Source organism: Bombus affinis, chromosome 5 (genome assembly GCF_024516045.1).
Source record: "Bombus affinis isolate iyBomAffi1 chromosome 5, iyBomAffi1.2, whole genome shotgun sequence".
NCBI classification, from domain to species: Eukaryota; Metazoa; Arthropoda; class Insecta; order Hymenoptera; family Apidae; genus Bombus; species Bombus affinis.
Genome location: NC_066348.1, coordinates 12,697,215 through 12,724,125, shown reverse-complemented (window position 1 = coordinate 12,724,125; position 26,911 = coordinate 12,697,215). Strand labels below are relative to the sequence as shown.

The window sequence follows — 26,911 nt, the reverse complement described above, 5'->3', positions numbered from 1 at the left end:
GCGAGCAGCTTTATAGGTTGGCCGGTGATTTCCAGTAACGATTTCGTTACTTGGAAACTCGCGAGGCTAGTTTCACGAGTATATCTACCTTTGAAACGAGCAATTTGGTGACTCGCAAATCGAGCACGTGTCTTTCACGCTCTCTAATCGGTATACAAACGAGAACGATTCTTTACGCGCCTTTTTCCAATACAGAATATATCAAGAAGAGAGAGAGAGAGGGAGGGAGAGAGAGCGCGCTACCCCTACAATATATAACAAATATATATTGTCGTAGAATTTATCATGATTATTTGAAGAAAATATCTTACTACGAGTTTTCCTACGAATATTTCATCACGATATATTCATCATCAAAAATATAAAAAGTATGATATAGATAAGACGATATAGCAACCGAATCGTACATCTGATGGTTCTATGATCGCACCTGGCGTTTCGAGGACAGACACAATGGAACCGCGGACGCTTTACAAATTCGCAGTTTACTCGAGTAGACATCGGCATGCGTGCGCGATAACAGAGGCCTGGTACCTGTATGACATTGCGGGTCGAATCAGCCTTGATGTCGTCGGTCGATCCACAGACGGATCTTGGTGCTCTAATACACGCCATGACGTCGATGCCAACAGTCGTTAACGTCATCCAAATCGCATTAATTCACGCACTATACCGGGACTTCACCATGGAATCACTAATTATCGCTTCGAATTGAGCGCCACGAACACTCCAACGATGTAACCTCGTGGAACTACTGGCCGTAATTACACTTAACATTCGTCATCCGTGCTGATCTTCGAATCGCGATATGATTTCCTGTCGATTAACGGCATATTTGTAACGATTTACCAACGTAATGATTAGGTGCCACCAATTTTCATTACGGGACACAGTCGACTATAAATCATTAGCACGTCGCGTTAAATTCACGCTGATTGAATCTCGATAAAGCTTCGTTTATCCGGCACAAACACTCCTGTCATTCTTTGTACCTTTCACCTTTCGTTTTGTAACAATACACGAAACTAATAATTAAACTGACACAATCGAGCTATGGAACCTGTTCGATAATTGCCTGTGCGTAATAGCACAGTAATTAATTTTTGAAGCACAATACGGTCCCTTTAGGAGTCTGCTCGAAATATTTGATTCTGACCGATCAAGATGCCTAGACGATCGATCGGTCGTGTTTCTCCATCTATTAATGGAACGATCTCGCTGTCCTCGATGCACGTGCTCTCACGAGGCGTGTCGTCACGTTTCTTTTGACTTCGTGCACTTAGAACCGCACCGGTGGTGCATCAGACGTGCAACAAGCAACGTGTAACGATGCGAACAATATACAAGTTCAAAGCTCTGTCGAGGTTACACTCTCGTCTACGTTCTCACAATTTTCTTTCTTTACGAAAGCGAAAGGAGCGCAACTAAGCTTCGATCGATTAAAATTACAGCTTCAGCTTCTATACAAATTTTTACTGCTTGATAAAAATTTGATAAGCCAACTGATAGAACTAATATAACGATTAGTTACGGTATTATAACGATTAACTCTTGGACGAAATAAACATCAACCAGCAAACTCAATTAATTTCAAGACTAACAATTAGCACAACCATTAAACAATTTATATCCGTTTTACGGAAAGATTTCAAGTTTTATCGTTACAAGTTCTTTATCATTCAATCACTCGTCCTTAATACTTCTCGTATCTTTCATCGTTCCCAGAACACTTTCAAAGTCTTCGAAGGAAGAACTGCCAAACTATTTACGTCCGATGAGAAGCGAGACACGGCGAAATTTAATGAAATAGCACTTGGTCGGTTCTCCAGGAGAATGGCGAACCGATAGAATCGAGAGATCTCTGAGCGTCGAATGAGAAACGATCGATGACGCTTCTCAAGTAGCGGCAACCAAGTCGCGCATTGTTTTAAGAGCATCGCAGAAAGACTTCAACCACTCCAACTTATCCCATTTCGTATTATCCAATTATTCAATTTTGCTGACCGTCACCACCCCATGTAAACAGAAATGGTAATCCACTTGTGCCTTTTTCGCTGCTATATTATTATCCAATCACTTTAGAAATTAACGAAGGAAATCCAACAGAATGATATTCGTCTGTTGTTCATTCCTTATCCTTCCTTTAATACATTCATCCGAGAATTCTAGAAACTTCATCGACACTGCACGTCTCTTCGATCTACTAACGATCACCAGATCTTTATTCGCCTTTTTCTTTTCGTTGTTAATTAATAGCTAATTAATAATCGTTCGACAGAAACGAAAAGTAATCGTCGATGATTGTGTAGTTGGTGCAGTTTCTCAAACAAAGTTGCGAAGGTAGCCACGAGACAGCGAGAACACGCGTGGAAACGCATCGTGAAGTACACGCGGACGAAACTTGTTGCCGAAACGGCGCGTCTCGACGGCGCGACGCACCGGACGTAACTGAATACGCGCGTCGCGCACACTTCTCTATGCGTACGTACTCTCGCTCCTTCTCCTTCCATCTTCCTCTCTCACACCCTTTTTCCGCCGCTTCTTCATCGTTTTTTTCTCTTTTTCCTTTTTAATGCTTCAATTCTATCTCGTTGCTGCGTCCCATTCTTCTCTTTCGACCGAACGTTGTTACATTCGGTTTCCTTTTGTCGAGCGTTCGACGCGACACGGGATTTCCTGAGCAATTATTGCGAGTAGTTTCTATCAGACAGTGAATACAACTTTCGTACGTTGAGAGAAATGAAATACAGGCAGCAGCGTGAACGTTTTCTCAGAATGAATCGACGATAACAATTGGTGAGTAATTTGAAGTAACTGTATCCATTGTGGTTGGACACGCGGAAGTGAAATGTTAATCGAAATGCAGTAAATGTGATTAATATTATCTGTGTTTTGTATTTCCTCAAGTTGTGTAAATCAAATTACGATTATATTCTACTTTACGAATTTATGATCGAATCTCTGTAATGTAGAAGTGAACTCGTTTTTTCTTATTTAGTTATTTGATTATCCCGGCAATCATGTCTTTATAACAAAAGGTGTAACGTAATTATCATTTTTAATAAAGTGATTTAGAAGATAGGAATTGTTTTAAGAATAGAATACTAGTAGATTCGACAAGAAAATTTGAAAAAGATAAAAGTTCAAGCGAATGTTAATAAGATAGGGAAAACTAATCGCATAAGGAGAAGCTAATAAAAATTACTGCGCATCCCATCGTCTTCCAAGAAGATAATATCTTTTCTGTTCGAGCGAAAATAACGCGACGTGAACGAGGGATGAAAATAGGAACGAAAGTAGCTAGAGAGAAAAAGGGAGAAGAGAGGATCTCGAGACGAGAGCTCGATTATAAGTCGTTTTAATTCAACTTAACTGGAAACAGAGTACAATGAGCGAACGGCGCTGCGTGGCTATTGTTCCGTAAATTAACAGAATCGAGAAAAGGCTATAAATTCGTCAATAAACGATCTTAGATTGCCGATTAGTTTACCCGGTCGTAAAACTGTAAAAATGCCGCTCTATTTCCTGACTTACGCCAAATTCGCCGGCTTTATTTTGATTTGGATTACACTTGCATTTTATTTACTGTTTCACGCTTAGATTCGTATCATTAGTTTTTTAACATGAAAAAAATTAAATTACCTTTCTTTTAGAATCAATAGATTTTTTCATATTGAATTATTTATTCAGGTACGTCATAATGTGTGTGTGTGCTCATACCTGCAAAATAAGTTACACATTTCGTACGAGGAATACGAATGTGTATTCACTGCTAAATTCATGAGATTATCGTTTTTGATACGAACCTTTCAAAAGCCCAAAAACTGATCAACTCCAGTTTTCATTTAATTCCTAAAAAATAATAAAATTTCGAGAAATGATTTCCAAAATAAATGAAAGATAAACAGTGTTATATAACACCATCGCTTCTCTGTACTTTTCGATTTATGGAGTTGATCGATGTGGCTTCCGAATAACTCTTACAACTAGGCACGAAATAATCAGTTCGATTGTGCAAATATTAACGTTGCTATCGCACTGGTTGTCAAGCGTCTCATTTTAATTTTCAAACTAGCAAAACCCATTAAATGCAAATGGGCATCGTTGGTTGTTTTGTCGGCGGGCGATTGAAAAAGTGGAGGACCGGGAAACCCGGCGGGAATTTCGCCGTGTGGACAATGACAGCGATGAGGGTAACCTTGAGCATTCTTGACAGGTGCTGTACTATCGATTGCTATTCCGTACGATTCACATACGAGCACCATCATTAATTGTAATGCCGGCCATCGTGTTGCCTTTTAACGCGCCTATACGCACCTACCCGTGGCAACCTGCACGATAATCGACGCCAAGTCGAATATCGATCAGCCCTGCGTACACGGTTCCCAGGCTCGCCGTCTAGGTAATTGCTCATGCGTTTCTGCTTTCAAAGATATCTTAACCAACGATAAATTTCGTTCGAACGATAAATAACAACGGCCGTGTCAATGCACCCGATCCTCCCTTTCATTCCTGTGACTCATTCTCATCATACGTGTACCTGATTTACGATGCGCCATAGTCAACTTTCCACGCGCTTCCATCATGTAGAGATATAAATTTTCTTTCGCCTGATATCGAAGCAAATATGAGAAGAGCTCATTCAGAATGTCGAGGCTTAACTATCAGCGTAGAAAAGATTTTAATGTACAACGAGGAAAGAATATTTTGATTTGTTTAATTCTTTATTAAAATCGCTAAAACACTTCGATTCACTCTATTGGTTGAAAACGATGCTTGAAGTGTATCGTGAGAACTAAGAAATGTATCTGACGAGAGAAATTCCAAGCCAAGAGTAATAGAATTTTTCGAGAAATAAATGAAATTGGTACGTAACAAAGGAGACGAAAAGCTCATAATTCGCTAAACAATAAGTTTCTTTGAAAAATTACAATTACAATTGTTTGTTGCAAAGCGACAGATGTTTCACGTGATTGGTTTTATTTATGAGAGAACTCGTCGCTTCGAATGCAAAACATTTCGACTTTTTATTGATAACTTACGATTAATATTTAACGAAAGAAGATACGTAGTATAGATTTAACAAGTTTTCATTTAAAATGGCCAGATGCGTTTCTCCCCTACGTCAAAATAATACAAACGAAATTTTCCAGTTTCCACTTTGAAACGTCAACCTGGCGGTACAAATGAATTTCGCTCTTGACACGGTCGATCCCGAATACATGAAACCGGGCCGCAATGACACCTCTGCTCCCCATCGTTTCAAGAATCATAGCGGGTAAATGAAATCGTTAAAAGGCAGTAGCAAAACTGGTGACTCCCTCAAAATTTAGGGGATGCTTCATATATGCCACTTTTGCAAAAATGGATACTGGACTGATCCTTTCGTGAAAGAGAACGAGAGTACGAAAGAGGAAAGAGGATACATATGGGCACAGAATGGACGAACAGAGAGAGAGAGACAGACAGACAGAGAGAAAGAGAGTGCAAGTTGAAAGAGAGAGATTGAAAGGCGGAAAAGGGGTGGCTCCGCCTTTGTCGTCCGATTATGAAGGGGCTACTCGATGGGCGCCAAGAGAATGGGGCGATGAAATTAGGTTTGCCTTGGCCACGATATCGAGACGGGCCAGTCAGTCGAAATGAAAAAGACGCTGCAGAGCGACAGAGGATGGTAGGGCGGAGTAACGATCGTGAACAAATAATCCTCTGAACGAGATAAAATTATCCTTTTTGTCCGATATGACGTTGATTACCGAACCTGGAAGAAATGTTTATCGAATGAACCGATAGCGAACACGGAAGCAATCTACACATAAATGAGTGTAATTTCGGAAGATAATGCAAGATAGATTCGTTTCTCTTGGTCTGTGAAAAATGGTTTAGGAATCGCGCTACATATTAATTTCGATAAAATTCCATTTCACTGAATATTGTTTTAAGAGATTCTCATACAGATGAGCTAATTAAAAAGAGAATATGGCGCGCTTCTACCATCCCGAGTCAATTAACTTTGTACAACTGTAGGTGTGGAAGGAGACAAGACAAGATATAAACCGAAAGCCATAAAGAGAAGAACGAAATAAACGATACAAAAAAGTAAATGAGTAAATGACAAAAAAAAAGAGAGGACAACATTTTGAGCAATAAAATATTGAGATGAGTTTTATGAATTAATTTTATTTTTATATTCGGTATAAATCAAGCATTATTTGAAATTTACGAGCAAGTGTATTCAATTTAACGGTGGATAAATTGCTTTTACGTATACACCGGTTCAATTCGTACGTTCGGGTACGTAAAAGGAGAGATAATTAGAAGTGCGTTCATTAATCGTAAAAATTCTATTTGGGTGATAAATGCGCGGGGAAGCCGTGCAGACGTTAAAATTTATGCACATACGAAAGCTGCACTTGGTGCTCGTTGTTCTCTTTGTTTTCCTACGGTCATCGCCCTGAATTTTTCTTTCTCTCTGAACTACTCGTTGCAAATGAACCACGTGCTGACCCACCCTCTGTCAGTGCCCATTTTTCCCTTTCGTTCTACCTTTTATTTCTATATTTACCATTTCTCCCTATATACGTTGCCGCGCATATTCGCAAAGACCCCTCGCTTTATTTGCAAATCAAGGAAACCAAAATATGGACGAATCGTCACTTTTCCTTCTATTTATTTTAGTTACTTCACTCTTCTTCCCTCGAAAGCTATCTATGATAATCCAAATGCAACGTACACGTTGGCTTGCTAGTGATATGCTAAAAGATTATCTACTTTTAGATATTTGTAAAAATTAATTGCAAAAATGAACCACTTTCTAAGACGGAAGTGTTATGATTTTATCTAATAAAATTATGCTATTCGCGAAGAGAATTGCTACAATTTAATAAACGATATTGAATCATGTATGATAAAATTGCAAAAGAACTGAAATTGATGGTAATATTTTTTCCTATTTGATACCTGACAGAAATTAAAGTTGCTCGGGTTGAGAACCTTCGTAACCGAGTTATCGTCCCCCAAAGAACGAACGAACGGAGGATGCACCCTCTTTCCTCAGGATGAGAAGTGTACGTGTCCTGCAGTGTGGCATAAAACGTATCGTACCCTCTCGAGATTCGAGGAAACTCGTTGTCATGACTACGAAAATCCGGAAGGAACAAGTTATTTTTACGCGGCAACTTTCATGAAACCCGTATCTGAGTCCTTGTCCACTTTTACGACTTATTTTCGAGACTCGGTGGTCTACCTTACGGGCAATCCTATAAGAATTATAACCCTCTGCAACGGAGATTGCGTATATCATTTGTCTCGTGTTTCTCTCGCTTTACCTCGTACTATAAGCATTCTTCAAGCACGAAGAATACGAGATAATCATTTACGCTCGACCGAAAAGTTAAGCTTTTTAATTTGTATGGTTGAACAAACTGAAATATTTTTACTGCAAACCGACCAAGGTATTTATGTTTTTAGGTACTGAACAAAGTATTTATGTTTCCAGTATAATTCTTTTCGCTATATTCTTCTCATTTGTTTCAAACTAGAATAATATGCCTTATGAAGCATAGTTACGTCAAATTAATGAACATACTTCGATAGTACGTTAGTTAAACTCGACAACATTAATTCTCCGAAACTATCGAGAGTACTATCGTATAACATTAATTATAAGTTTCTCGGGAGGCTAACTTTCAGACACCTAAACTTTCAGAAGTCGAGATTCAAACCCTAAACCGCGATATACGTTCGTAAACATCTAGCGATCGAGTTGGTAATAATCGTCTTAATTCCGCCAAACAGCGGCAAAAATCAACGTCTTCTCTTCTTTTTATCGGCTCGAACGGCGCCACATGGTTTATGTTTTATGAATGAGTTACACCTACGCGTCATTACGATGCACGCGAGCTAAATATACCTGGATCACAGGCTGTAACCAACGATGCAACCAGGCCCTACCCTGCTATTGTACATTGTGCGCATCGTGTGGGCATCCTGTGAGAGAACTAGCCCACACGAGGCCGTCTTAACGATCCTTAAGCTGCTTTACGGTGCACGTGTACGCGTGTAGCCGCGAAAACGAGCGACGACAATACTTTCGCTCATGGGACGACTTCTTGCTTGGTCCCACACGCGCTCGTACCGAGAACGTGTAACCTTTTCACCGCTTCTGTTAGATCCTGTTCCTGTTATTTATTTCTCTATCGTTCTGCAGAACGAAGAGAGCGCGAACGATTTCAATACGGCGTCGACCAATTCGCGAAAAATGATAGAATATCTGATAGGCGAGAAGATCAGGGGAATTCTTTATAAAATTTAGATAAACATTGGAGCTGAACGTAAATGAAACTTCTCTTTTGTAACTGAAGAGCCTGCTACAATGAGCAGTTTCCGATAGTTTTGAGTAAAACGAAAATTAAGTTAAAATTATAAAAATGATTTCTTCAAGCATATTATAAATTCATAGTCAATTATATAATATTCGTAGTAATAAACTTTCGCACTTTTGAATATGAAACTTACACCTTTCCTTTTCTTCGAATAAATAGCTGTAATTTAAATATCGGAGCTGGCGTTTCGTAAACGCAAACTCTTAAATTGACGTCTCTAATGAATCATGTAAATGTATGACGATAGTGTATAGTATCTAATTGCACTAGAAGACTAATTTTGCCGCAGTTGATCCTTCGTACAACGAAGAAATAAATAAATATGAAACCCGCAACAGTCCGTATAAAAATACTATCAAATCGCGAAAGGGACAATCCACTGGTAAAAAAAAAGATAAGCGTATTCGTCTTTCTATTTTTACTTCTGCCGATTTGTTATGTCCCCGATTCTTAGAATAACGTTACAAATCCACGATTCCAGGTAGTCGGGCTATTCAACCCGTACGATTTCAGGCAGCCTAAAAATTGATATAAATTCCTGTCAAGCAGTTAGAAATCTCGCGGCGGAGAGTCGGATCTACTATTCTGCTCGAATCTGTACGGCAGACGCGTGCCGTTCGCGGAAAGGAGCCGCGCACGACATTACGAATTCGACGAGCGTCACGCCGAAATTGCAATAATTCTTTCGTCTCACGTATCGTCAGTTGTAGGGAAGACGCGCACGGACACGCTTGCTAACTTACTCTAAAAAGCTCTAACGAGCTTCGACGTTTGTTGAGGGTTGCCACGCTGCGGGAACCAGATCTAATGCTCGTGTCTGATTCGAGAGTAGCACCGGCATTTTACTGCGCCCCCCTTTGCCCTCAGGACATACCAGAAGAGGAAGGATCCTCCCTTCTGCATCACCGAGTAAACGAACTCGTCGTCATTCGGGAAAAGAACGTGTCACTCTTTAATTGTCGATTGATGACACACCCCGCTCTGATTCATGTCTGAATGGCTGGAACTCGGCGATCGTCAACAAGCCGGCTAATTGACGGATACACTTATTTTAATTGCTTATCTGTCATTTTAATTATTCATTAGTATCATTCAATGTTTGTAATGACACAAAGATTTTACTTGTATCGACTTTAAATAAATAAAAGGACATCGAAGCTTTATTCAACTTTTAATTTCCTTTACTTTCAATGAAATAAATTGACAAATACGAGATTGCTTGTCAGACTGAAGAAAGTTGCAACGTCTAATAAATTTCAGAATATAATTGGGTATTAACTAGGGGGCAATGGAGCGTGCTGTTAATTTGCTAGAATTCTTCATTGAAACTTTCCAAGAGATTTGTCGTTATTGCTCACTATTGCAGATGCTTTCGTCAGGATCTAAGCGCGGTGTAGTGCCATTCTACAAGGACATTTTCTTACCCTAAAGAGGGAGGGAAGGGTCCCCTCTTCTGCTTCGCTACGTAAACGAAGGGCGTACTGTGACGTGAAACGAACGTTATATTCTCATCACGTGACACGTCACGACTCTCTTAAAGTACGTGCCTCCGCTTTTCCAGCGATATAAAATGCTCTCAAAGAACAACCGCAGAGGCACAAAGTGAAAACTACGTTGGGAGTACTGTAAAAGTTGAAGTTGAATCGTACATAAAATGCAATATTTCACGAAAATCTCTACATCATTCGTTGCATACACAAAAGTTATAGCACAGCTCGTTGAGCATTGATATGGCTATGTCACTAATATTCTTTTCGCGATTTGATTATATTTTTGTCGTTGAACTTTGTGTTCACGAAACAAAAATACTAATTCTATTCTCCGGGAAACTTCAACGATATATTATCGTTGTTGTAATTTAACGAACAATCCGTTTACGAAGGTCGAATTTCAAAGATTACGAGACGATTCAGTGACTAACTAAAACTGGCTTCAACGGGAAATTCGATCGCGTTGCCATTCCTCGTTCAACGAAAACTAACCCTCTACTCTTCCAGTTGCACGGTAACAAAGTGCGAACAACATTGAAAAAAGGAAAGAAAAAAGAAAACGAAAGGATGAACAATCGGGACAACGAATGAGATACGATAGCCCAAAGGGACATCCGATATCGATACGAAATTTATAGTCCGGAAGCGGTGCATACCAGTGACGTACGAGTATTTATTTCATCAGGACATCCTCTGGCGCGCATATTTCTCGATTATTTTTCCGAGCTCCTTGCCTCGCTTCTATAGACGTGGAACGTATCACGGATAATACACAGGGATTACGGATATTTGTATGTTCTGGCTGACAACGTTGGGTCGAACACAGAAAGAAAAACATTACGCGTTACACACATCAAATAAAAGTAAAACGGCTTTACTTTCCTATTTTTGTTATGGATTCTAGTGAAACATTGTGAACATTGGAAAATAATGGAACGAGGTAGACTATCAGTAAATGGAATCTGAAGGGCTGTATCTATGTATGTTATTCGATTGTAAATTTAGTGATTTTCATACATTTGCTTGTTAAAAGAATTTATCGACAGTGGTTTGTTTCCAATTTCTTCGTGGAAAGCGTGGCGTTTAAAAATCGGAGAAATTAGGAATGCGAACCACGTGGTGAATTACATTAGCTATTAACCACGAGTTTATTCTATCTCGTCGACCTATCTTAACCTTTAGAATCGTTTTCTTCCTGAGCGGAAGAATTTTAACGTGCATTGTATGCGCAGAAGTCTCAAACTTTTTAAGAACAAGCTTATAATACAAATAATAAGAAAGGAAATTCATGAAAATATTTATTACCGTTCGAAAATGAAAAATTGGAAGAGGAAGAAATTCCACAAATAGAAAAGAAGAATAAGAGGAACGAAGCACGCAGAAAGAGGGTGGATACCCTGGTGGCAAAGCAATTTTCCTGGGGCTGCAAATTGGCAATTGGACGATAAATGATTTAGGTCGCGTAAGCACGTACCTACATGTAACTCGGCTGAACTCGACGGGAGCGAACCTACCCCAAGGCAAAGCGCATATCTCTGCCTGTTCAACTATCTTACCGACAAAATAGATCTTTAATTCAATCGTTGGTTCTCGCTGACTCACGGTTCTTTATACTTGTAGATATAAATTCCTAAAGGCGTCTATGTAGCTGACATACGACATTACAGTCTCGATAAATATCACTACTAGCAATCGTGACATTTATTTCTTATAGTAAGAAAAAGTAAAACGTTTCGATTTCGATGATCTTATACAATACTTTGTATAATAACATTTTATAATATTTTAATATATATCGTGACGTAATGTAATAAAACGTTCTGATAGTATAGCAGCAAATATTCATGTTGATCAATGAAATTCAATAATTTCGAATAATTGATAGATTAATCGAAAATTTGATACTAATTCGTTCTCATCGTTGGATTCAGTATAGATCAAAAGACAGTAGAAGGCATTGCACCTGTTATCTTACAGTTATTACCTACATATATTTACCTTGTACATAGTACAAAGCGTAATGCGTACTTTCCCAACACGCGTTAAATTACACTGCCGTAAGTAACTACGGCGATTAAACAGATACAGAAGCGAGCATATTGTTAGGTGTAATCGACCGGAAGAGGCAGATATTCCAACGATTCTATACCCTACAAATTCTGCTTTTCCTCTTCTACTACCGGTAATTTACGTTTCGATGATCTGGCATTCGACCAACATCGAATGCACGCGTTTTTTTTCTTTATTTCTTTTTATCCCACCCTCTTCAGTCACGCCTTTCTGAACGTGTACAGCGTACAGTGTACAACGGAACACCTGTGTACTTTGCCGTGTAATCCCATCATCGATCACTAAAGCGTGATCACGTATTGTTTTCACAAACCTGTGAAATAAACGCGATACATCTATCATTTCTGTCTGATTTTCGAAGGAAAATTTTACATCAAATAGATGATCATCGGAACTGATAAAAAAGAAAGCATCTTCTTCAGAAACGAAGAAGAGTATCGATGAATATTAGAAAAATTAAAACTACAACTACAAATGTCTACTATTGTCATTATCGTAACGGATATCAGTATACTAAAAAGCCAACTGTGGCTCCTTTTAACTCTCTGTCTACTACAAAGTATAATATAAAGCACTTGGTATTATAGAGTTTGTGTTATCACCCCGCGTTCCTTTGTAGCCGGAATTACGCTGTGATTTCCTCAATGTGTTTCGCACATATTCCGTTAATTACTTTAAAGCAGAGCAGGGTCGTGACGGTTAATAAACAAAGTCAATTTCTCCTTTGATCATAGGAACGATCCGGCTGTGAAACTTTCCGGTAATGAAAACAACTTCATCCTCGTTCGTCGGCCCAGAGAGGAACAAAGAGCAATTCCCTTGCAATATATATAAGGAAGAGAAGTGCAGTCCTCCTTCGTACCGAAAGATGCTGGTAGCCAGTGGCATCCCTTAAAGTAAACACCGTGAGAGAGCAAATCGAGACGTGAAACTTAGGATTCTGGGGGTGATCAAAGCACCTTCACACCCCCGGGCAGCGTATTCGATAATCTCACCAACCGCTCCTCTTTTTGAGAATCTTTGAATTTCCTTTGTCGAAAATGATATAGAGGAAATTAAAATTAAAAATTGAGAAAATAAGAACAGCTCGATTTTAATCGAATCAAATCGCCTCATATTTTAGGAAACTACACTTTTGTCCTGGTTCGTAGTACACGGTGCATTTTTATCACTTGAAGTACAACTGTGAATAAATTTATTTCGAATAACGCGAATAACGAGTCGTTGATTGTGAAAAAAAGACGATTATTTAGCAAATTTGACTGGAACTTTGTCCGCCAAATATTTCAAATCGAAGTGCAATCACGGTGCAGAGAGGAACTCGTAAATCGGAGAGGCCGAACGTCCCATCACTTTTATCAATTCCAGGCCGAAAATGACGAGAACAAAGTACCATCGTATAAATTGCCCGCGGCACAAGTGAAATGAAGTAAAACTCGATAGCGTCGTACCGCAAATTTGCAGCTTGGTTGCCGAAATTAGCTCGATGAGGGACGTGAAAATCGGTTCTTGCTCGAATCTGCCTCGAGGGATGAAACGCGAAAGAGAACAGGAAACGAACTGGCCAACGGATAGAGATAGAGCGATACGGAGGAAGAGAGGGTACGAATAACCAATGAGCAACAGCCAGCAGAAAGATGGAGGGCCAGTGGAAAACAAAAAAAAAGGAAGAAAAAAGAAAAAGAAAATGAATAGAATGGGGGAAACGAGACGGATAACGCGCGGAATCGAAATCGAGGAGGAAACACGGAAAATGTCACGCATAAATACGGATAACTAAGCGCGCAGCCAGAGAGGCAAAAGGAACAAATAGAATAACAGAGGAGAGAAGTGATTCGCGTTAAATGTATTCGAGTTCGCAATTCGTGCGCGACTGACGGCAAGCTTTGGCGAGATTGCTTTCGTTTTTCAATTAATTCGTAACGCGACCCACAGCAAACGGGATCTCGCGCATCAACCTCTAGATACGTGTATAGCCCGGCGAAGAGACAAACGACGACGTGTGCTCTTGACAGCTCATTTCCAATTCGAGAATTCGGGTAACCGCGTCAATTATAGCTTTCGCTTTTCCAAATACTTTTGTAACTTTTTCGATAAGATATAGATACGCATAGATTTACTTATCCGGAAAATCAGCAACGATGAAATACAAGTAATCCAGAAGATACGTGATAGAAGTGATCTAGATAGTATATACAGTATGTTAAAACCAATCAAATAACTCCATACATGTGAAGCAAAGATATTGATTTATCGAATATGGATGAGACTTATTCACGTTCGTACGTACATGGTGTATCAATCTTTTGGTCTGTAATTTTATGAAATCGTACAGCCTGTTCATTCTTCTCGTTCGTATTAACATCACATATTCTCGAGAATGTTTCGATGGAATTTTGGAAAATTCAATACCTGCTGCGTAGTTTTGCCCCGATTCTGCCACTGATAGAAGTGTTCAACATTCAGGGACCACCCAGGTGCGAAGCTGAATCCCTCTGTTGGGATCTGGGATGATGTAGTAGTTGCCGCAGCGATCGCTTGTTGGTACAGCGGTTCGGGTAGCTCGGTGTAAAGGCCTCGTCTACCAAACCACCCACCAAAGATGCACTTGTCGTCCACTTGACCTACATCTTGTCGCGATTGCATCAACTCCTTTTCTAACGTGTAAAGCGACTCGAATTCTAAAAACGACATTCCTGGCTCGTTTCCACCACCCGTGGAAGAGACACGAAGTCCGAGAACCATCTCGTCTTGTAGAAAATCTTCCTCAAACACAGATATGTATCTTCTGGGTGAACGTTTCGGAGAAGTTTTCGGACAGTACGGTTGCACCTGCAACGTTTGCTGTCGCTCTTCCTGCTGCGAATATCTTTTAGGCGACTTTTTACTGGATTCCACGCTTTGAACAGTTCGACGTGGGGATGTCGACGACACGGAAGACTTGGCGGGACTGGACGATGGAGAATCCGTGGCGGATTCTTGCGACTTCTTCGACGAATTTCCAGTTAAAGGCGATATCAGAGATTTCGGTGAAGTCAATTTGCAAATTTTACTCCTCGCGCCGTTATTGTTCCTAGGTAATATCACGGATGGCTTGAGTCCTGATGCACCGGACATCGTGACCACATTGCAACGTGGCAAAAATCGTTTCGAACCACTGAAAATTTCCCGATAAATCATCGATACTTTGTGCTTGCTTTTTCGAACGTTCCATTCGTCTTTTTCCCTGCTGTCGCTTTAATTCTTCACTCACACAATTTTTTATCTCTTGCTATCTCACGTATACGCGTGTCATGATTATTCTATGAAAGTGTAAAAATAATATTGCACACTTATAAAGGTCGATAAATTATATTTATCAAAATTTCATCGACGATGTTCTCAAAGAGAATCAATTATCAGTTTGATGTATATAAATGAACATATTTCGCGAAAATGAGAAGAGAGAACTATACAATGACCTAGAAAAACGTTTCTTTGCACGAAGGAGGAGTAACGAAGGAACGAAATCGCGAACCGTCTTTTGGAAATTATATCGTACGATCCTCCAAGTGCATAGAACGAGCACCCTTAGAAGGATCCTCGGTAGGACTGACGGTGTTTCAAAGCGTCCGATGCGCCACAGGACGACGTAGCCGTGGCGTGCTTGTGCGCGGGCGCACATCGCGTCATCGAATCTACAACAATGTTCGCACGGCGAAGCGCGACCAAATGAGAAGCGGCGAGAAGCCGCAATTATTTCACTTACGGCATTACCACGAAATTTCCAACCAGTAACTTTACAAAGTTACTTGACACCTTTCTACCGAATTTTCACGCACGTGCCAGATAATAGCTGACTATGAATTCCTTTGAACAGCGTGGGAATACGATAGCCTCGCTGATTCCCTATACGCTATATGACGTAGAGGTTACATATGCGTGTGTTTATTCTCTTTTAATTTAGCTTCGTTTGCTATATATTTGATGAATATCAAAAAGTAATACGCACGTACAAAATTTAATAGTCCGCCTTGAGAAACGAAGAAAAACATTCAGCATTTAATAATTGAAGAAATTGGTTTATTAAAATCAAACTAACTAAAATAAATAGTTCTAAAAAACCTACTCTTTTATGTTCGTATTAATTCAAAACTTCATTTCAATGCAAAAAGAAAAAGTGATACCCGATGATAATAGCAAACATTGCGTAAAAGCAAAGCTCTTCCCACTCATATTTTCTTATCTCTGAACTGCAAAGATAATTTGAATATTTACCATGTATTACAAATTCTATCGTTAGAACTCGTTTTCCTGTGTATGCTCTTTCTTTTTATCATATAAGAAGCTCCGCAACGGTGCTCTCTATTATACCGAGTTGTTAAAGGGATTGAAAGATCGACGACATACTTGTAAGAAAGCACCATTCTAAAACGTCTAGGTACATACTTATTTTTCGTGGTTCCTGTTGGCGAGAGGAAAAACCGCGATAAGGAGACCGACAAAAGCTTCAAGGGTCAATATCGAAAGGTGGTTTCCCCGATCTCCGATCGTCGCGTCGGTGCTATTTTCGAGAGGGGTTCGAGCAAGAAAAATCACAAGCGAGGCGTGTGTACACGGGGGTGAATATTATAAAAGCACTCGAGAAAAAAGAGAAGGCTGTTGGTCTCCTGGTGATGACTGTGGAATCGGCGCCGGTATGAAAAAGGTACGTGAAAACGTTCCACCCTCGAAGAAGTCCCCCTTCGTACGACAACGTGACGAGTGTCGGTACAGTGCAAGCACACCGTAACCCTGACTGGATCTACATATTGATAGCAAATGCTCAGCGCACCAGAAGATTTTGGATGCATGATAAGTAACCCATGACCATCTAACCAGATTTCCTAGTTACGCGAGTTGGGTTAACTGTACGACGCAACACGATTTATAGACGGATATAATGTTCTTATTTCAATACGAATTAGAAAAATAAAGATATTTTCACGCAACAAGGCATTAGTTTATTAATCATTAATATATTACTTTATTAAACTATAAGTTTGTTAATTAGTTTTTTTTATATTAGGTTATTAATAATATTAATTTGAACTTTATGGCTTTATGGTTTTATGAAAGATCTACTTTATTTTTTATTCAAAGACTTTGTTATGAAATTTTTTATTAAAATGGGTATTGTTAGAAGAAACTTTACAGGACTAACGACGAATAGTAGCGAGGAGAAGGTATTATAAAAATTTCATAATAACAAAAAAGTTCATAATATAGTAAGTTTCTTTTATCAGGAAACAAAAAAAAATCGATACCTTCGCATCTGTATAGGCACACATGGTGGCGAAGGGGTGATTAGAGAGCCCTCGAAATAATTAATAAAGCCGCACCAAGCTTATGCTTGTCTGCTTCCCGATTTCTAGTTTCCCATTCAATGGCCTTCCCGGCGACTTACTTTCTCGTTTTCACGAATTCAATATAATAACGCAGACCAACGACCCTGTGGCTTAGCCCTTTGGATCAGGGGCTCCCAATTATTTCGATTAGAAAGCACTGCTTACACAGTCGAAGAAACGTGGAAATTATCGAGAAGCCGATGACAACCACTACCAACTTCCGACTACGCAAAGGGTGGCTTACGGAAAACGTTATTGCCATGTCACTGGCTTCGGGATTATTACGAATCACTTTTTCCACATGAAAGTGAATCCCTCTGTACACAAAGACCCCTCATGTACGATCCTCATTCGCTTTCGTTCGATCGAAACTTTCATCGATAGAAGCATCGATTATTTAACTGGTTTTTCTAGGTTATACTTAATGAACCCATTAGATCAATCCAGTGAACTACTTGTCTGGTACTACTCGTTCTACAACTTGTTGAACGCGTAATATACGCGGTATTATATCTTTTATTGTTTCAATTGCAATTTCGTTGCCAAACCATTTTATTTAAACTCAATTTTTGTTGTACTAGTTCAAACAACAATAATACCTATATGTATAATATGACGATAAACATGATAAAAAGCAGTTAATGGTAATTATTATTAAAAACAATAGAAATATAAAGGATAACTTAATACTTGAACATATAAATATAAAAGTAATTAAAAAATGTTAGATAAAAGTGTTTCGTTCAAAACATTACTTTCAATAAAGATGTAAATATATGTGAAATGCGCGCGCAGCCGATGGAGTTGTATTTAGTAGATACATAATTATAATAGGCTTTTGTTTGAAATTGAAAGTTAAAAATAGCTCGGAATTTAATTGATGATATTCAAATTCCGGATAAGTATTTTATATAAATCAATAAATCTCTTTAGTGCAGATATCTTTAGCATCTACGAAGTTAGAAATTTATTGTATAAATGGATAGAAACGTTAAAGGTTAGGATGCATAAAACAAGATTACATCAATATAATACATACATTTCTTATCGTTAGTAGCGAAGAAAATGAGAATAATTTAATAACTCTTGATGATTAATTTAAACGATAAAGCATTGTACAAGCTGGTACAACATTCGTGACAAGTTTGAAAGTGTACGAATAAAAAGACGTATTCCCTTATACAGAAAGCTCTCGTGACTAGTTGATCTTACCTGTCTCTGTTCCAGTACACGAAGGTTTAGTTATAATCGTCCCGAGGGCTCAACAAATACGAAACAGGAAATAAAAGAAGGAGATTCACCTACAGAGTCGATATCACTCGAAAGAAAAAGAATGTCGTGGCACATTTCGATGGTGCACGTATAACCGCGTTATATTTCCCGCACGTGGTTTCGCGACTGAGGGTGGTGAACCACGCGGAATAAATGGTCGATGAGCTCGGTTCACCTAAGAAGGATATTCGAATTCCTTCCTGCTTGGACAAACGTCTTAGGAGGAAATTGCTTCCTTCCATACTCGACAAAAACCAATCTCTATCGACTACTGACGCCGTATCGAGGATCTATTCGATTTTGAAGATATTAATTACGCGGGAAACCATACGTGATTCGAATTCAATATGCTTAGGTAAGGTCATATTCGACTTATTTTCTTCTTATAATTGAAACGTTATTGAAAATGTGCAAGAGTTTGATAAAACATAATTGATTTAGCGCGTCGTTTAAGTAATCTCAAACAAATTTATTTATTTTTTGTTTTATCGTATATATCTTAGACCGATAGTGTATAACGTATACGTATTTACGAAGTGTGAAGTGTCGCCATCCCTCGGTAAGAAATAACAACACTAATAGCCTTTCTCTTTAATGGGAAGCTTGAACGGTATGTCGGATCTCGTGAAGGGTCTAGCAGAAAGAAACAGGAATGCAAGGTTAACGCTAGCGAGGAAGCATCCTCATGAATGAGAAGCACGCGTGCTTTACACGCATATGATCGTGCCGCGCCGTAGCTTGTGGAGAAACGCATCGTCGAAAGAGGGTGAACGTAATTCCTTTGCACCACGTGGTTGCACACCCACGGGACTTGCTTCGCCCCTAGAACGTGACTCATAAGATTTATAGCTGTCTCCGTAAGTATTACTAGACCTTCCGATTTTTCGTGACGTACAATTGCCTAAACGTTCGTAGATCTTCATTTCGTGGAATATATTGTTACGATTATATAACTATACATGTAGGTATAGTGACTCATAGAAGCGTTTGACTACTTACGGGGAACTTTTAACGAACATGCTATTTGTGTCATATAAAACTTTCAGAAACCTTATAATAACATCGTGAATATTAAATTGACGATGTTTTGAAACAAATTCGAAAATATATATTACGTAGATATGGAAATATGCAAGGCATCTACTGCAAACATACATCTCATAGAGGTTAGAATTTACTCGGTTTCTAATTACAACAATTGATGAACGACAATAACGATGCTTAACATGTAAATTGTAGAAAAGAAAAAATTTACCCGAGCTTGTCGTTTCTCGCAAGGGCAGTTACGCAATTTCTCCAATTGCTCGTCGATCAAGTAAAACGCTGTATATTTCTGACTCTCCGGGGACAACGGTGAATCTGGAGATCCGAATCCGGAACTTTTGCTGCCACTGCTCTTGATCGAAGTTCCTGATATATCTTTTACGTTAGTCGATGTATCCTTTAACGGCGATAAAGGCGATAGAGGGGAACCTATGCCCGAACTTTCCGAACTAGAATTTACAAGACCTCGTCCATTCGAAATCTGTTTCTTCGGTCTTGCTTTTGGAATCAAACTTTTTGTCTTGATCGTATCTAACTTCCGCTTCGCTCCGGAAACCTTCATAACTTTCGATACCTTTGATTTCCATTCGAAAGATTCTCGATATAACTTTAAATCAAAATCCTTCTTTGTATTAACTTTCGAACTTTCGTTCGACAACTCTTGGCCTGAATCGTTTATGTCATTTGTTACGGTTAATCCAAACAACGAATTAATAGAATCTTCCATTCTGCTACTTTTAATTTTATTGGCACTATCTTCTTGAGTTTCCACGTGATTTCTTATTTTGCTGATAAATTCCGTATCTTTTTCTTTCGTTGCGTCATTCGAATTCTCTAAAAGTGAATTATACGAATTTGATAATGTTTCTTCGATCCAGTTGCAAGGTAAATTTCGTTCCTCGCTAAAAGATTTTATATTAGATGGCAAATCCTGAAATTTTTCAACATCTTCGTTCTTTCTACGCGTATCTCCCTCGCAAGGGGTTGCGCAAGAACGAGGGTGCTCTAAACCGTTTCCATTATCTTTAATGGCGGTATCTTCCATTTCGTTTGATCTGCGCTTGCTTGAAAAGAATTCGGATACGACATTCTCATATCCTAGCAATCGGCTATCGAACGATTTCAAAAGCTTTAAGCCGTAACCACCAATACAATCTTTTACTTCGTAATATTCTACATTTTCAAAGCAATTGCTTGAGATCGGAACCGATGTATTCAAGGATGTGGGCCTTCTTTTTACAGTACCGGTTTCATGACTGGGAGAATCCCAATCCACGTGGAAAGTTCTTCTCTTTGACGACATGTTAATATCTTTTTCCATATTTGATTATCACTAACGTATTAGTTTATTTTATGTCTGTATCGAATCGAAAGTTCTGATGACGCTTAGGTAATTTTATGTTCAATGAGAAACCGTGTAAAAATAAATAACATAACGTTGGAATAGCCATTATAGCTTTCTCAAAGTTATCGCACCTTCGAAACAAAATTAAACGAAAGGAAAATATGTAGCCGATAATAAGGGAATAATTTAATCACATTAATTACTTGATATCCGTATCAAAACGGAAATTCTGCTGACACTTTCCCATCTTTATTCTTATCAAGCACGGTAATCACAGTTACTACGAAAGATATCACGAAACACCGTCATACTTATAATCAAGTAAATTACTTTTCACTTTTATTCCATTCGACATTTCACTGAATTACAAAGCAGATTTAGTCCATCACTAACTTCGACTTCTTAATTCCCTTTGAAAAAGAGAACTCACAGTATCGATCACATACAGATATCCAATCACTTTAATTCGCTTTGCTTCACACTCTAGAAACTCTAGATGCCGAAGCAGTAAGAGCGCGAGTAATCGAAAGAAAAAGGCGAAAGAACGTAAAAACTCGTCCACCAGAGGCGTTGAAAGGAATCACGAAGTTCGACTCGGCCGTCAATGAAACAGATAAGCGTATTTTTGGGTTCTTGCACTCAGACAATAGATGCACTTGCCGAGGGTGCCTCGGGCAAACTGAAACCACCCCTAGGCACACAACCACCCTCCAGCGTTAGATCGGGCGCTAGGAGTATAAGTGGGTGCACATGGAAAAGTCCATGGGACCCTAGGCGCCTAGTCCAGCCCCCTATCATAGCTTTGGGGCTAAAAACTAATTACATTCGGCTACGGGGTTGGTGCATGATCGTACCATATTGCAACGAGCAACACTCGTTCTTACCAATACGTTGTTATGAATTCCACAAGACACGTCCGTCTACCGCTATGTAAACCCTTTCGTTCAAACATGTGTTGAGAGAAACGGTTACTGTTATATCCAGGCAGTGCGCAATGGAATAGAAACAATTTTATTTGACAGAGCATAATGGAGATTCTAATCAACGAGAACAAATACTGATGAAAAAAAAATGTGTGGATTTCATTATGATGTTCATGAAAATTAAATGTAAAGAATGAGTATATACGTATAGATATACACAATTAAATGTACGCAATAAATATTTATATTTTACCTTTCCTTTTATGTGTTTAATTAATGAGATTTTTTCCGATCAAAGTATGTTAAAATGTAAATATATTAAAACGCAAGGGAAAAGCAAATAAGAAATTTCAGTATTCGAATGCAGTTTTAAAAGTATATTATCGCTAGTTCAGTCAGTGATAATAGATACTTCTGCTTATCTGACGGGTTCCATCTTATTGTTTTCGTAGCGTAATGCGCGCTGCCCATGAATATCATTTGGATAAAATCTCATCGGTCTACCCGGCAGCCGTAACAGGGTCTTGAAACCCCACACCACGAACCAGTCACCACAAGGCACATCCCCTAACTCTTCATCTGGACCGTAAAAATAGGAGACCGATACGGACACGTTTTGTAAATTACGTTGGTGCATTTTTAACTATGTATAAACGCGTAATATCTTAAAATGTTTTAACGCTAGTTTTATGGATAATTGTCTTCTTTTAATTTCGTAAAATGTTGTTTGTCGTACGATTGACGATTTCAAATTATATTTCTCTTTATTTAAAGCCTAGATAATGTAGTATCTATGTAATTATTATCGGTCAGAGTATAAGTTTAATGAAAAATATTGGAAATTCAGTATGCGCGCTTAAGCGTTGAAAATGAAGGGTTCATGCTACGCAGGATTGCGTGGGATATATTTTGACGTCGATTTTGCGAGGGATCGCGGTAGCATAATGGACCTTCAGCGCCAACATCGTGGTCTCCTCCATCAAACTACGTCCATTGCCATTCCCCGATCACGGGGACAGAAACATCATAAAATGTAATCCACAAATATGAGAAACCATAGTATATCTCGAACAGATTCATGAAACAAACAGTAGCTCGTTATCATTTTTTTTTTCTTTTAATATAACGAAAGGAATATGTTCTTCCTAATTAAAAAAAATTTAACAAGATGGTTTAATTTCCATGATGACAGAACAGTAATTTTTAATTGAAAACGTGACTCATACTGAGGAAGCTAGTCATACTCCAAGAATGAATCAAACCTCCCCACTGAAACAAAGTCCTCCCTGGCCTGGAATTTTCAGGAAATAAACGATCCGTGCCAAATAGGTCTTAAATCATTACTTTTGAGAATAAGCCAACCCTTCTTCGTCTAGACGTGAATTCGTTCCTTTCCCTCTGAGGTTCAATGCGTTAACTTAATTTTCCAGCTTTATCCATGAAACAAATTACTCTTAGCTGTTATACAACCGCATAATATAATATAACGACAGGATATCTTACTTTTTATTCTTATTTTATTATTTTTAATAATTCTATTAATCTTCTATTATTAATAATTCTATATTTAATAATTCTATTATTTTTAATAATTCGTCTTATTTTTTTTATCATTGATATTCCTTTTAAAATATTTTATTGTTACTCGATCGATTTAAGAAACGTTCAATCCATTTGGAGAAGATCACGCGTTTAAGGGTTAGAGAATTAAACGCCACTAAGAAATTTATCATTAAAATTGCTTAATACTTTCATCAACGCTGTCGCGATAAAGATAATCCCTGAGGTTCGCACGCAAAAGAGAGCTGGTCGAACAACAAAAAATCTCGATCCACTTGCGGGTTGACCACAAGCTCGTGTATTAACGAATGGGATTTCGCGGGTCGAAGCTTACAACTTATAATCCCGACACATCCCGTTATAGGTTACCCGCCTGGCTCGTCCGAAGATTAAGCTTGCACCCCCGTGTGTTGCACACAGGAATAAGCATCCCCCGTGATACTCTGCATCGCTTGCCAATTCCCTCCCCTTCTCATCCCCTTGAATCAGCTTAAGCTGTGCACGCGTGCATGCATCATTTAGCTCATGCTTTGCTCGCGTAAACGCATCGAATATTATACAATTCCAACTACAATATTGCCGTGATCGAACGAGTAAATTGAATCTGGGAGGCAAACGAGCCTTAATAGGAAACGTGCCTTCCAGGCTGCGCCCTTTGTACGTGATTAGAGTGATACATCACGATCGGAATAATTAGCCTGACTAGTGTTTCAGACTGTAGATCTCCAGTACCAGATTGTTGCACAAGAAACTTCGTTCCTTCAAAGTTCATTGATCGATGATAACAATAAAATCTTTGGTAATTTAGTTATGAAATTTGTAATGGCGACAAACGAATATTATCAACGTGTTTCGATTTAATGAAGAAAATTTTTGTGAAATTGATTTACTTTTGTTTATTGTAAAACTGCCAACTTTTACGCGGTTATGGGAAATTCAACGATGCAAAAATGTACACGATGCGCATGATATCCAAAAGTATATAAATTATCCCAATCAAAGAACTCGTTACGATATTTAACAGATGAAACAAATGTTTCTCTGTTTGTTTGTATTGTTAAAAATATAAATTCGAATAAATAATATTTTATTATGGACAATGTAATTTCAAAATATGATTATTCCATGTGAAACACGTTTATCGACGACGGTCAAAAGCTCGATGGATAAGGTACGTTCGTGCAGAAGAGAGTTAAGTTTCCGACGTAGTTTACCGACGTATCTCGAGAGATGGAGCTTTCGAAGCACTAAACGCGAGCGGAAGATCGCGCTTGCGAGGCAAGGTCGGGCCGAGCTTACGCGCGCTCTGCTCCCACTATGGATTTGCCATTAATTCAAAGCACCGAGAAACTTTTGTCCCGCACGCGCGCACCCTCCACGTTCAAACTACCTGCGGCTTTCCCAAAAAAGGAGCACGTCATAGAATACCATCTGGCAGAAAGCAATTTTGTCATAACTATCGTCGAAATGTCCTTTCTCTATCCATATAGAAATGTAGGTCGGAATTCATATAATAGGACAAAATATACTGCAACGGAAGTACAATGGTGACCCGGACATGTGACGTTATCAAGCTAGAAATCAGTAACAGCTTACCGAGTAGAGAAGTAACAGATTTTAACGATAATCTACCATATTAAAATACGATGAAATAATAGTTAACAGATGAAGATAAGACTGGACGAGTTTCTAAAAAATACGTTACAAGTATCGGTTGAAAGGATCTGTTAGCGTCTAAACCTAGTGTCGAAGTGAAATCAAATCCGAATTCTCGGTCACGTACTCGAGAGAGGAATAAAAAAAGAAAGGGAAAAAGAGAAAACGGTCCTGTTCTATGAAACGGCAGAAAACGATGCGCCCCCTCGCGATACAGCGTTTTCACGTCGACGAAACGGCACGAAGCGAGGGGGCGGATTTTCCCACGTGGCTGTTAGATCATGCGCGTCCCGTTCCAGGAAAAGTTTAGTCCGTGAGCCGCGTTTATTGCGGCCGAGTATTACCTTGACTCCTGGAGATAGGGGAATGGAGAACGGCACGCCGAGCAGGAGGGCATTACCAGTGGATCGACGCTGGAAAAGCGAAAGTTGACTTTAAACTTTCAAGGGGATCGTTCCGCGTGTCGCCAGCTTTTGCTTTTTCTCTCGTTTCGCTTATTCACCAGGACGTCTCGTTTCACTTTCCGCTCCCTGTGACGGAGGAAACCGCATTAGCAGTCGCGGATCCAGTGTTGACGAATTTCGTCCCGTTTGATATCACGAACCTAGACATACCGTTTGATTTACGGTTGAATCGCCGGACGAATTAAAACGAAATTAACCGTGACAAGATTAATCGTCTTGTAGCGCTTTTTTTCTCGCTTTCGCATCGAAAGCCGTCAACGAAGCTCTCGTCGAAGTTGGATAATGTATTTTGAAAAAGAATTTCAACATATTTTAGTTTATACAATAAACTTTAATATTTGAACGACAACAAATTCATAGAGTAATAATTTTATTGTCAACGTTCCAGCTTGGTAAGATCGACGAAAAAATATTATCGGCTTAAATGCGCGCACTCATTTCCTCCGACGAGCATTTCAAAGGAACAACCGTGCGTTTCAACGTCTCGTAGAAAGACTAATTGTTTGAACAAGATTGCGCTCACGCACGTGTACGTCGATGCCGCCGTCAGAAACCGCCGAGAATTAATTGATCTTGATCCTTGATCCTGTAGCGTGTTTATCTGCCACTAATATTCAATTTTTCATTTCGTGTTCTCCAATGGCCATTAACACGCGAACAAGTGGGTAAACGAAACTCGAGTATCGAAGACTCGTTATAACATAGGAAAGGACAGTATCATTCGGTTTTATGGCTGGCCACTATCTTTCCTTTGCCTTTCATACCCTTCTCGACTCTCCACCCTTACGTTACATAGTATCACGCATGCCTTCACTAGCTCTCCCTTCGCCTTCCAGCAAAACTTTCGAGAATTTACACGCAGGCCGCTTTTTGCTCGTTACTTTCTCTTGCACAAAGCGATACGATAATTCATGCGTATGTGTAACCGCTGATAACGACAACCTGCCTTTTTATTAATTCCCTACATTCTCTCACTTTTTGCCCCTCGTGTTTCATCTCGAACGATGACAAAATGAAATGATACTACTAATATCACCGTTCTAGATAATTATTTTCATTGGCAATATTTTCTACTTACTAATACAGACAATGGGAGATTTATCGTTGGACGTCTGACTATAGATTAACTTATACTACTTGTTCTTCTTGTTCGACCATCGTAACGTCCATACGATATTTTCAATATACAATATCATCGATAACTCGATAAATGTGATTTTTAGATTACAATAACTTATTATACAATATTGAGAAGCGTCGGTTCTATAAGTTTGAAATAGAATACGAAACTCTTACAGTAAGTCTTCCCAATCGAGACTCAAAGCGCTGTTCTCCCTTTA

General features: G+C 39.0%; 1 protein-coding gene across 4 annotated transcripts in view; it reads right to left on the bottom strand.

The window, feature by feature from the left end:
• LOC126916905 (protein sickie) overlaps window positions 1–26,911 on the bottom strand; it is a 190,959-nt gene that overhangs the window by 145,797 nt on the left and 18,251 nt on the right. Inside the window, exon 1 of one of the 4 annotated variants that reach the window (XM_050723176.1) lies at window positions 14,354–15,497. The exons of 1 other annotated variant lie outside the window; for it this stretch is intronic. In XM_050723176.1, coding sequence (XP_050579133.1) covers window positions 14,354–15,121 — 768 coding nt within the window. In that variant the 5' untranslated portion in view covers window positions 15,122–15,497. Of the gene's footprint in view, window positions 1–534; window positions 732–14,353; window positions 15,498–26,911 lie in introns of those variants that run through there. 2 more of the 4 variants (XM_050723177.1, XM_050723179.1) reach the window with 2 other exon arrangements.